Source organism: Pseudophryne corroboree, chromosome 1 (genome assembly GCF_028390025.1).
Source record: "Pseudophryne corroboree isolate aPseCor3 chromosome 1, aPseCor3.hap2, whole genome shotgun sequence".
In the NCBI taxonomy this organism is placed as follows: domain Eukaryota; kingdom Metazoa; phylum Chordata; class Amphibia; order Anura; family Myobatrachidae; genus Pseudophryne; species Pseudophryne corroboree.
The window spans coordinates 732,280,333-732,293,719 of NC_086444.1; the positions used below are offsets into that span (position 1 = coordinate 732,280,333).

Sequence of the window (13,387 nt, forward strand, 5' to 3'; positions counted from 1 at the left end):
ACACTCTCCCTGCACTTTTTTGTGAACTAGTACTCCATAGGCTACTATAGGGTAATGTCATCTGGAGATGCATACCCTCCAACTGTACCTTTTTAGCAGGTACAGGACCTTTTTTTATGGTCTGTACCGATTTTTGGCTCTCCAAACTGCCATTGAAAGTATAGGGAAAGGGATGTGACCACGCCCACTTTACCCGTGGCCACGCCCACTTTCCTAACTTGTACTGATTTTTCTGTGTAAAATGTTGGAGGGTATGGAGATGGCGTTATCCTATCTGGGCCAATCTGGCAGCATTGCAGCCCCCATAGAAATCTATGGGCATTGCGTTTGTGGATGAGAATGGAGGGACCGCTGCAGATATCTGAGCTATCTGCTGCAAACACGCCAAAGTATCTCGAGGTATCTCGGGGATACCTAATATTTGTGGGTACCCACCAAAAACAGACATTTCCAGTAAATATTTAATAATAAATAGAATCCTATGACTTTTCATTGAGAATTTCCTGAGAGGTTTGAAATGTCACTTTTTGTTCATCACACTAGCATGCATATGATTTTATGCTTTAGGGCTAATTTTATCACTTGCTACAGTTTGCACCAATAACAGATTAAGTAACGGGGCAATTTACCATTATAGTGATGCTATAACACAGCATGCTGGGAAAGTCATGCCTAGATGCACAATCCAGGCTACCAGGGAGAGTTACGAAGACCCCTGTGTGAAGAAACTGTAGCCAATAGATTATAGTGCCTAATGCCATCTGAATATGACATTATCTACTGTAGTCTGAAAACTAAGCTTGTAGGAGCTTGATAGGTGCAGAATACAGTCAACTTGAAAAGTATGCAAACTGTGGGTTTCTACTTTTCTTAGATAATCGAACAAAATATCTTCTGTGTTCCGCTTTAAGTAAATGGTGCTAATACTAAATACAGACCCATGATGACCAGCCTAAGGCTGGTTGGCTCGCTTTTCATCCGCCTGATTTTGCCAAAATCTCGCTATGTTGTGAACACTAGTGCTGTGTTCTCCTTTTGGGGGGGAAAAAGGATAAAATAAATGATTTGCAGTGGCCTAAAACCAAAGGGGATATAGCCGCAACATATAACATGTATCCAATTGCTTCCCCTCTATATGGCACTGACCTTCGGCTATGTCAGCTTGCCCCTTCCTTACCCAGTTCTGCATCTCTAATGTAGGAGCATCGAGGAGATATATCCTCAGACATACTACATTTTATAGTGCATGCGCAGTATGGAAAGGCGCATTTTGTGGTTCAGTGTTGGATTTATGTCCAACTCTACATTATGAGATCATTATTATTAAGCACATCTTTCTTCAATCACTGCTACCAAAATGCTACTGCATATCTTTAATATTTATTATAGCCAGGATTTAAATGTGTATAAAATTAAATGTGTATAATAATAAGTTGACCGCAAAAATATTTTCTTGCAAGTTCTTTTGTTTACTTTCTGTGAGTCTGATCATCATATCATTGCATACTTCAGTTGTCTATCAGTGCATGTGTCCAGTGTGAAGGTATTAATGGTGGGCTTTGTATCATTTCTTATTTACATATTTCTTCAGATGACTGTACTGTATATATGTGAATTGTCATTACTATACAATAAGACTGGTGGCAGTGTACACTGTCAAAGAGTTTGGGAGGGTGCCTAAGTCAATCTGTTCTTTCTTTGGCTACTGTACAAGCATATGTGTGCATATCTGACTCATGGATGACACACTGATTCTCTGATAGTAATTTAGGACAATCTGTTTACTGGATATTGTTCCAAGTAACTTTGAGGTTCTGTTATTCCCATAAACCCAATAAAAAATTATATAAAAAATAAAATAAGAGACTGCTTAAGGCAAGCTATTAAAATGTAGGTAACCAGCTCTTCACCATTCTTTTATTTTGTATGTGACTATGACTATATTTATGGGAGCCTGAACGGTTTAGCTATATACAGTATGTAGACTTATCCACCAGGGCACTAATGAATTACACAGGTTCTGTGGCTGGCTGACTGCAAGCCTGCATTTCACCTGGTTTTAATCAGACACAGAACCTGTGTAATCCATGAGTGCCCCGGGTTTAAAGGGATAGTATGGTAAGCCTATGTATATGTACCGTAATAGTGTGTACGTACTGTATAGCTGAGTCAGTCTGAAGGTAAGTGCGTGTCAAAGTATTTTTGTGTCGTTAGGCAGCAATGAACTGTATGAAGGGTCCCCTGGTGCTGAATTTGCTCTTCCTTTACAGTTTGTCTCCGAACAGCCAAAGTCCGACTCTGCTCAGTCCCTGTAGCCCCTGCAGCCCAAACAGTCCCCTGCAAACCCTACACCCATGGAGGTAAGAAGCCCACAGCTGTATAGTACATGAGCTACAGTACTAACTTGTTCATAGTGATATAGTGAAAATGTATTCCTTTGCCAATCACCTTATCAACCACAGTATTTTCATTAAACAATCTGGGCACTCCCACTCTCTCTGTATATAATAGAAAGGAAGTGCTGGTTCTTTGGGATCTGTATACAATATTTATATGTACCGTGCACTCCACATGGATGGACTATTAATGAGTGTGGCCAGTCTTTGGCTATATTTATATATACAGTATATATATATATATATATATATATATATATATATTTATACACACACACACACACACACTATATATATATATATATATATGATGTCTTATGCTTGCATGCTATTTTAATATGCTGTTTACTTGAACAGCTGAAATGTATAATTTGTAGTGTTCTCTGTAAAAAGCATTACATATCCATTATATGCAAATGCAGCTGTATACAATAGTTTGACACAAATAGTTGTATGGTTGTGAAATGTGCATCTGTTTATATTGTCTATGAACAAGACTGTAAACACACATTATTATTAGTTCTGTCACTTAGTGATAACACTAATTAATTGAGACATTAATGTATTGCATATATCTAAAGCAATAAGAAAAGCAACTCTCCAAATACATAACATATTAATTTTGCATTGGTTTGTCACAAGACCAAAAGCTGCTTTTTGCTTCATTTAAAAGGCTATAGGAAAATCACAGTAATTCTATGATTTGTCTGGTGGTCCTGAGCTGCACACTGTCTTCCGGTGTGTTTCCTAATGATCTCTAGGCCACAGAGCATACACACTAATTCCCTGACAGCTGGCGGCTTGCCAGTAAAGCAAATTCTACAAGAGGAAATGTCACATACAGGGGGACGGATGTCCCTCTTCTACAGTGCAGTGGTTGCAGATATAACAAGGATGGGAAGAAATCCATGGCGTTTCCAGGGAAACACCATCCAGCTCCCGGCTAACAGGGAAATAAGGGGTATAGTCGCTGTAGAGTGATTACAGCATTAACAGGAGGAGGAGAGGGGAATCTCCATGCAGACAAGGGAGGTTAACTCCTTCATGGCTGTCATTTCATCTCTGTGAAAATGTGAAGTGTTTACAGAACTAAAAGGAAGAACATTGGAAAGCACTAATAGAAAAAAACCTGCACAGATACTGTACTGAATAATATATGGAGAGCATGAAACAAAGAGAGAAATATAGCAATGATAACAAATTATGAAAATATGCTTTTAGACCCAAGACGGTACCACCTGTTTGGTGCACTCTACATCATCCACATATATAGCAAATAAAACAACAACCCTACCTGTAATGTAATTTGCTAGATAACGTGCTTGTGACCAGAATTCTGGTGACGTCAACTATAACTTGGTCTATGATAAAATGACCATGAAAGTCTCTTACAGACATACTATTGAATTACAAGTTGCCTTAAAATTAATTACAAGATATATGCAAATATTTCAGAATTTTATGGTTAGAACAAAGATATTTTAAACTATGGTCATTGGTTTGGTATTCTTCTGCCAATAACAGCAGTTTGTGCCATGTCTCAAGAAAAATAACTGTAAGAGATATATATATATATATATATATATATATATATATATAAAGTATAATTATATTCAGCCGGCACTCAACAAGGGATTTCAATGTATAAATGTTACGGTGCCCTCCGTGAGTATGCGGCCCCTACCCGATATAGTGCAGAGATTCAGCGGCACTCAAGCAGACTTGAACAAAAGGTTTACTGCAATTTACCTTTTATTGTCATCCTACGGTGTTTCGGGGTAACACCCTGTCGTCAGGGACATAGCGTTCCCTGACGACGGGGTGATACCCCGAAACGCCGTAGGATGACAATAAAGGGTCAGTTGCCGTAAACCTTTTGTTCAAGTCTGCTTGAGTGCTGCTGAATCTCTGCACTATATTATATATATATCATATTAAAAATCAATCTAAGGTTGATGTCATAGAGGACCAGATGTTCCAGTTGTAGAACTATTGCATGGAATCAACTGGAGTGTAATGTGGTAAAAAGTACAGATCAGAGATGTACATGATAATGGGAAGAATGCCGCAAAGCTAAAAATGTGGCAACACCTCCGAAAATGCACTTTTCTCATATGCACCAAGCTCTGGAATGCGATACATTCTGGAGCGTGGACCCAATGGGTAATGCCATCTTTAGCTAGCTTTACCCAATACAAGCCTATGTGCTACTCTCCGCATTTCCCTCTGAGAGGGATCTAATCATATCCCTCCCAGCATGCCCCGCAACATGTGCATCACTCGACGCATGTGCAGGACTCGCGGGTCATAAATCCAGAAGCCCTTCTTTCTATCGCAAAGGACAGCTCTTACAGGGAGAGCTGTCCTTAGAGTATTTCTTCAAGCATACAGTGCTAGTAACGCATACCATCCAACTGTCCCGATTTTTGAGAGACAGTCGCACCTGCGGACCACAGTGCCCCGCGGTGGTGGTGGTGGTGGGGAGTTGGGAGGCTCCTGTGCACATGCGCAAAGCATCTATTCGCAGGACACAGAATGACCAGGGACATGCCAGCAGCTCACAGAGTAACAAAACGGTGGCATGACTCGCGATCGCGGTACTCCCTCGAAGCCATGCCCGATTTTCCATAGGCCACACCCCTTTTCAGACGCACCCGTCTTAGCCGTGCAACAGGGTCCTGCATTGCCTGAACCAGATGATGGGAGGTAAGGTAAATGCCATTATGCATGTGATGAGTGGCGGGATGCATTGCAATCAAAATACGATGCTTGCTGCATCACGCACAGTATGATATACTCATTTTGTATGCACGGTTTTTATCTAGTACATTTTATTTTTATTTTTTTCTTAAATCTACAGAGGTTTTACTATTTATTTATTTTCTAAGCTGTGCATGATTAAACCAATGTGGTAACTACGGGAGGACAGGGTAGCCACCTTATACTGGGACGGTAGCATCTATTTTACCTTCGTGGATAGGACCTTTCCCATAACCCCCTGGGCCCATGTCACAATCTATTTGGAATAGTAAAGTGTGGCGAGCGAAGTGAGACACCGAGCTCGAAACGCGGCGACCGTCCAATGCTGCATATTAAAAAAAAATTACCCCAAACGAACGGAGAACGCAGAAAACATTTAGGTGCTGTAAGGGCGGAAGTTCTCTCCTGCCCTCTCGTTTTGTCACTTCCAGGTCCTGAGCACGATGGTAACATAGACACAACCATGCTGGGACTGTCCTGCTCAGTGTTTTTTAGTGTGGTACTCAAGGTTATTATGTATCGACCCCTTTTTTTTCTAGAAACAGGAAGTTCTTCTTCTGTCATTGGTAGTGTATTTTAACACTGCTCCCTGGAACTTGTAACACCAGACTAGCTCTATAATGGCAACTGTATCATATTTGCTGCATGAGCTTCAGAAACCTCTACAGTATCAAAGTGATCAATATTTTCCTGAGAAACCTGTTGTGTACAACCTGTTACACATCTTCTGCCCTCTGGTGTAATATCCATGCACAGCAGCTAATCGAGAGTTTTTGAACGATATCCAAAATAACCACATACAGTTAGTGACCTAAGTGTTTTTGATAGGGAAATCTTTGCTCATTTTGAAATCAGGGTAGTTGGGACCAAGGGCGTAGCTACCATAGGTGCAGGGAGTGCAGCTGCTGTGGGGCCCAGAGCAGGGCCGGTTCTTGGGCGCTGTGCGCCCTGGGCAACAATAGGGGCGTGGCTACGTACAGGGGGCATGGTCATTTACACCCCCTGTACAGACTGAAATGATGTGCGGTGCGCGATGACGTCATCGCGCACCGCACAGTAAAGGACCTCTCCACGAAGGGAAACTAGACGCGTACGCGTCTAGTTTCTCTTCACAGCGGCAGCGGGGGGCAACGGGCAGCGGGGGCACAGCAGCAGCGGATCTTGCCCTGGTGCGGCGCCCTCCGTAAGGTGGCGCCCCGGGCTAAAGTCCTGCTTGCCCGTGGCAAGATCCGCTACTGGCCCAGAGGTTGGAGGGGCCCACCTTCCCTGTCACAGTAACATGTTTTATACAAGGAAGTAGTTACCATAGGTGCAGGGAGTGCAGCTGCTATGAGGTCCAGAGATGGAAGGGGCCCACCTTCCCTGTCACAGTTACATGTGTTATATACAAGGGCGTAGCTACCATAGGTGCAGGGAGTGCAGCTGCTAGGGGGCCCAGAGATGGGAGGGGCCACTTTCCCTGTCACATGTGTTATGTACAAGTGCGTAGCTACCATAGATGCAGGGAGTGCAGCTGCTATGGGGCCCAAAGATGGGAGGGGCCCACCTTCCCTGTTACAGTTACATGTGTTATATACAAGGGCGTAGCTACCATAGGTGCAGGGAGTGGAGCTGCTAGGGGGCCCAGAGATGGGAGGGGCCACCTTCCCTGTCACATGTGTTATATACAAGGGCGTAGCTACCATAGATGCAGGGAGTGCAGCTGCTATGGGGCCCAGAGATGGGAGGGGCCCACCTTCCCTGTTACAGTTATGTGTGTTATATACAAGGGTGTAGCTACCATAGGTACAGGGAGTGCAGCTGCTATGGGGCCCAGAGTTGGGAGGGGCCCACCTCCTCTGTTACAGTTATGTGTGTTATATACAAGGGCGTAGTTACCATAGGAGCAGGCAGTGCAGCTGCTATGGGGCACAGCGATGGGTGGGGCCGACCTTCCCTGTCGCAGTTATGTGTGCTATATACAAGGGTGTAGCTACCATAGGTGCAGGGAGTGCAGCTGCTATGGGGCCCAGAGCTGAGAGCGCACACCTTCCCTGTCACATGTGTTACTGTATATGACATATGCTATAAGAACCATACTCTATAATCAAATTGAAATACCAAAGCTATATTATACTTTTTTTTTCTCCCCAATTCATGTTATTGTTTTCTGTGGGGGCCAAGGTGTGTGTTTTTTTCCTGTGGAGACCAATGTGTTTTTTTTCTTGTGCAAGGTTTATTATCTGCGCTTGCGTCTAAGTTGTACCAAGCATGCATGCACCGCGATAGTGTTTGTACAGAATCAGACACCTGCACCAAGAAGTGTATTAGAAATGTGTTGGGCATTCCTATGTGGTTACAGGGGGTTGGCTAATCTGAAGCAGATGTAATGTAGTGTGGAAGTGTTGCAGAAAGTGGTTGCATATAGAGACGGTGAATTGCTCACATTGGAGGCCAAACTCAGACTGATTATTTGCACCTAGCATAGGGCTGGTGAAAGTTACAATGGTGCGACTGATGATGGCGTCTAAAGACGCACAAAGCATGACTGCAGCATCGATAGACACTCAAAGTGGGCATCTCTGTCCTTGGATGCATGGATGTACACCAGGAAAGGCATTGTAGCATCATTAGCAAAAAAATCACAGCTGCAACTGCAGCAAAAGATGCAGGGAAGGCCGCACCTGCACCCAACTCAGAATCCCGCCCCCTCAACAGACTCCACCCCCACAGCAGACCCCATCCGCATTAGGGCTGCTTCTATAGATTTCCCAGGCTGGTTTTCCATCCCGATCTGACCCTGGCAGATGCACTATGTAAACTGGTTGTTACGGTGTTTAATGGGTTAATGCTGGAGTTGCAGACTACAGATGATAGGATGATGGTTACACGGATAGATAAATAAATACAGAAGTTGCACAGATGACAGGTGATGATGGTTTAAAATAAAACTGTATTGAAGCATAATTCCAAATAAGGCATACAGGATAACTGAAGAAACATGGCATAGGCATACAGAATCAGGTTAACTTCACCTGAACACATGGATGGCAAGGAAAATGGTCACTGAAATTAGGTGCAGGCAAGGTTCAAGACTTCGGCTACAGCAGGGATTCCGACACAGGACCAAGCAAACAAGGACTCCAAAACTGTGCCAAATAAACTGGCTAGGAACAGACTAGGAACAACATCAGTTAACACGAGCTGGGACAAAACTATAGCTGGCCCTGACTCTCAGAACTAGCTCATACTTAACATCGGTCAGGGCCAATCACTAGATCACACACAAATACACAAAATGTGCTGCAGCTGGAAAAGGTAATCATGAGAGAGCATGTTCCACCTGATTACCCTAGCTGGGACTACTCTTCCAATAGCAGCAGCACTTGCTGCTCAGAGGTACTGCAGGTGAGAGACATAACAGCAGCAGCCCTGGCTGCTCAGAGGCACTGCAGGTGAGAGACATAACAGCAGCAGCCCTGGCTGCTCAGAGGTACTGCAGGTGAGAGACATAACAGCAGCAGCCCTGGCTGCTCAGAGGTACTGCAGGTGAGAGACATAACAGCAGCAGCCCTGGCTGCTCTGGCTGCTCAGAGGTACTGCAGGTGAGAGACATAACAGCAGCAGCCCTGGCTGCTCAGAGGTACTGCAGGTGAGAGACATAACAGCAGCAGCCCTGGCTGCTCTGGCTGCTCAGAGGTACTGCAGGTGAGAGACATAACAGCAGCAGCCCTGGCTGCTCAGAGGTACTGCAGGTGAGAGACATAACAGCAGCAGCCCTGGCTGCTCTGGCTGCTCAGAGGCACTGCAGGTGAGAGACATAACAGCAGCAGCCCTGGCTGCTCAGAGGTACTGCAGGTGAGAGACATAACAGCAGCAGCCCTGGCTGCTCAGAGGTACTGCAGGTGAGAGACATAACAGCAGCAGCCCTGGCTGCTCAGAGGTACTGCAGGTGAGAGACATAACAGCAGCAGCCCTGGCTGCTCAGAGGTACTGCAGGTGAGAGACATAACAGCAGCAGCCCTGGCTGCTCAGAGGTACTGCAGGTGAGAGACATAACAGCAGCAGCCCTGGCTGCTCTGGCTGCTCAGAGGTACTGCAGGTGAGAGACAAAACAGCAGCAGCCCTGGCTGCTCAGAGGTACTGCAGGTGAGAGACATAACAGCAGCAGCCCTGGCTGCTCAGAGGTACTGCAGGTGAGAGACATAACAGCAGCAGCCCTGGCTGCTCTGGCTGCTCAGAGGCACTGCAGGTGAGAGACATAACAGCAGCAGCCCTGGCTGCTCAGAGGTACTGCAGGTGAGAGACATAACAGCAGCAGCCCTGGCTGCTCAGAGGTACTGCAGGTGAGAGACATAACAGCAGCAGCCCTGGCTGCTCAGAGGTACTGCAGGTGAGAGACATAACAGCAGCACCCCTGGCCACCCAAAGAACATCAAAGATGGCAGCGTCGTAGCACTGGTGCAGTACTCATTCTGCATCAGTCCCAGACAAATGTACAACAACAAATATTGAATAAACCTTTAGGCGCTACCACTTTCTAGAGATCATGTAATGTCCTTAAATATTGGTCTTTAAATGTTAGTTCCAAATAAAGTCACTTGATTCACTTGGACTGTTCCTTCTTCTAAAGGTTCATTCCTCTTCAAGTTAATTTTCTTATATGACGATGTGGTTCATAGAAAGAAAAAAATGGCGTATATAGTGTAGTAATTTAGGTTCAAAGCTGAACTTATTAAATGAACAAAAAAGCATAAAATGATTTTTTCAATTAAAATAATAACTCCACTCTCTGATAAAATTGGAACCGTACCGTGTCAAGCTCCCAGCATGGAGCAGTGAAGAAAGTATAATCGGAAGGTTCTTCGGGATTCTCTCCTCTCTCTCTCCTCTCTCCTCTCTCCTATCCTTGAAGTCACTGGAAGAAGTCTGATGTAATCTTTCACACTGCACGATTAGTCTCCGGATGACAGAAACAGGTCTGCAGACCTGTCTGTCTGTACGGTTCCAATTTTATCAGAGAGTGGAGTTATTATTTTAATTGAAAAAATCATTTTATGCTTTTTTGTTCATTTAATAAGTTCAGCTTTGAACCTAAATTACTACACTATATACGCCATTTTTTTCTTTCTATGAACCACATCGTCATATAAGAAAATTAACTTGAAGAGGAATGAACCTTTAGAAGAAGGAACAGTCCAAGTGAATCAAGTGACTTTATTTGGAACTAACATTTAAAGACCAATATTTAAGGACATTACATGATCTCTAGAAAGTGGTAGCGCCTAAAGGTTTATTCAATATTTGTTGTTGTACATTAGTCTTTTCGGTGATTGGGAGTCACCCGAATATACCTTGGGCTGCTTTACTCCCATTAAGCGCTATTTTCTATTCCTCCTGTATATATTCTGTATCAGTCCCAGACAGTTTATTCATACATACAGTTTATATACGAGTGGAATTTCCACTTTTCAAGCACATAGACATGAACACAAACACATAAGGACTACTTTATATAACTTACATAACTTTATATAACTTTCTGAATAACATACTATTTATAGACCATGTGAGTAAACTGAACCACACAGGAGAAATTCCCACAGATACTGGAAGAGCAGCATAAACTCAAAACAGGCAGCACACTGGTATGATTCAAACTCAAAGCTCCAGTGCTGTGAGGAGGCAATGCTTACTACTGTGCCACCCTTATGTAAATAAGCATCTCCACATCTGAGTCTGACATTTGTATAGCATCACCTTTAGGGCTGGATTAAGGCTGGTGGGGACCCAGAGCAACGGAGATCGTGGGGGCCCCCATCACCACTAAAATTGCTGGCAAAGGCACCCCCCCACCACACACACACACACTCACTCACTCACTCACTCACTCACACACACATTTACATAGAGCAGCACCACACACACACAAAACATCAATTACGGAGAGCAGCACTGGGATAGCGTGCCTCTGCAGCCAGTGTCTCACAGTCACATGTCTAGTTACGATTCTGGAGCATACAAATCGTGGAATTTCACCTGGGTATCACCTCTTGCTTCAGTTGGTGGCACTACACTGTTCTTTCAGCCGCAGCAATCTTCTAGAGTACATGCAGTTCCTCAATGGAAAAAAATGTCCAGCAATTTTTCAGGCACCAGACAGCATTTCCTGCATGCCCCATCATTTAAAAAAATAAATCTGTACCACCAAGTTTATTTTGTGCGCAAAACATGGGACGTGTTCAAATTCACCCAGTTGTAATGCTCTCACAACATTAGTTATGTTATCGAAAATGTCAAATCCTGAGGAGAGTGCTAGCAGGGTAAGCCATGATGTAGCTATCACATCCCAGAGTTTTTCTAACAGGTTGACACTGTTATGCCTCTTAGTAAAGCCAGTGACACAGAGAGTAGCCTGCCTGTAAATGAGCTGGTGTTTTGTGTTACATGCTGCTGCTGCTTCTGATGGTGATACATCCACCAAGTGGGATGTCACAGTCATGTAATCTTTAGTTTGACCACCACCACTTGTCCACATATCTGTTGTTAAGTGGATAGTGGGTACAATGGCATTTTCTTGGCCAAGAAATATTATTTTCTTTTTAACCTCCCGGTACAGGCGAGGAATTATTATTCTGGTAAAATGAAACCGAGATAGAATTTGGTAGTGGAGACCTTAATTAACTGTCTAAAACCAGATGCATTGATTGCAGATATTGGACACAGATCTATTACTAGCATAGCCATCATGACTTCAGTGATCTGCTTTGCAACTGGACGGCAGCTTTTATACTTGCCTCTTCTTGAGAAGGATTGTTTCACAGTCAGTTGTTTTTAACTACTAGTCTTCTTGGTCCCTTTCTGGGACCTCCAGCAGCAGTTCTAGCAAGCAAGGATACTTCTTAGGAACCCTGGATAGGGAAGGAGTCAGTTAGCCTTTGCAAATTGCTTGCAGGACTACCTCTGATCATGAATGAGGAGATTGATGATGAAGGTGTTGGTGGTGGAGATTGCATGTGCTGGGATTTAGCTGAGAGCTGGGAGCTAGCTGATGCTGGACTGCTTGCTTTTATTTTCTGGAATATTTCAGATTTTCCCAAATGCTTTGCATGAACTCACTCCAAATGATGTAACAAGGAGAAGGTTCCTATATGGTTTATGTCTCTACTTGGCTTCACAAATGGCACAGATGGCTTGACTTGTGTCAGGATTTGAGTAAAAATTCCACACATAAGATATTTTAGGTCTTATGCCCGGGTATTACAATGTCCTTCTTTTTATCATGGGCAAGAAGTACGGCAACTGGTGGCTGACTAGCACAAAGAACATCCTCATCATCAAAATTCTCATATATCCTCCTCACCCTGTTGCATTTCCACAGTAACAGCCTCAATTTCTTGTCACCGTCTTTACTTGTACTGCTCATTCTCACATGTTCAGAGGGTGCAGAAATAGTGGAAGGAGGCTTCTCTATGTCAGAAATGTCAGACTCACACATCGCTAACGTGCACACCCCTAGACTCTTCTTAGGGATTTGCGAACACAGTTTGTTCTTCAGCCTTAGTGTACTTTTTTTTGGGGGGGGCACTGATTTATTTGCTTCAAAGCTGACACCTCTACTGGACTTAGTGGAAGAAGGAGGTTACCGAAGAAGACATCTAACTTTGTTTTGCCCCAGCTTCCGTAATAGGCATTCTAGAGCATGAAACAGATGCCGTGGCATGAGCCATTTCTTGCTACTGGATGTGGTGTATGGCACGGTGGCAATTTTTTTTGGGGGGGCAGTAAGTTTTTACTTTAGAGATTATGTTTTCTTTAACATTGTGAAATATTGTTTAGCTTTCAGGTGTGCTTTCTTAAACTTTCTGCCCCCTGGGCAACCTTTAGTAGATTAGGAAGAGATCGGGGGGAACACAGCGCTACACTTTTTTTGGGAGGTACCTGAGGTCTCAGGAGCTGCTAACCCTATAGGTTACCCAACCTACATTTGTTTTAACAGTAACAGCAAGGGGGGGTTCAGCGTTCTCACCTTGTGTGTATGAACGTGTATATGGAGATCTACACTATGTGTATGGATTAAATTATTTTATTTGTACAATATTGCAATAAAATCAATTCACAAGCTAAAAGGAAAGTACAGTGGTATGCACACATAGGTACACGGTGTTTATACAGTGCACAGTGTTGCTTCAGTGTAAACACGACTGAGCGGATGCATCAGATGATAAAAATTTGAAGGTTAAGAAAGTACA

General features: G+C 43.7%; 1 protein-coding gene across 3 annotated transcripts in view; it reads left to right on the plus strand.

Annotated features, from left to right (window-relative positions):
- The window catches only part of MAST3 (microtubule associated serine/threonine kinase 3), a 310,520-nt gene that overhangs the window by 30,809 nt on the left and 266,324 nt on the right, over positions 1 to 13,387 (plus strand). For 2 of the 3 annotated variants that reach the window (XM_063915977.1, XM_063915987.1), the window contains exon 2: positions 2,271 to 2,360. The exons of the other annotated variant lie outside the window; for it this stretch is intronic. In XM_063915977.1, coding sequence (XP_063772047.1) covers positions 2,271 to 2,360 — 90 coding nt within the window. The remainder of the gene's footprint in view (positions 1 to 2,270; positions 2,361 to 13,387) is intronic. 3 annotated transcript variants of the gene reach the window in all.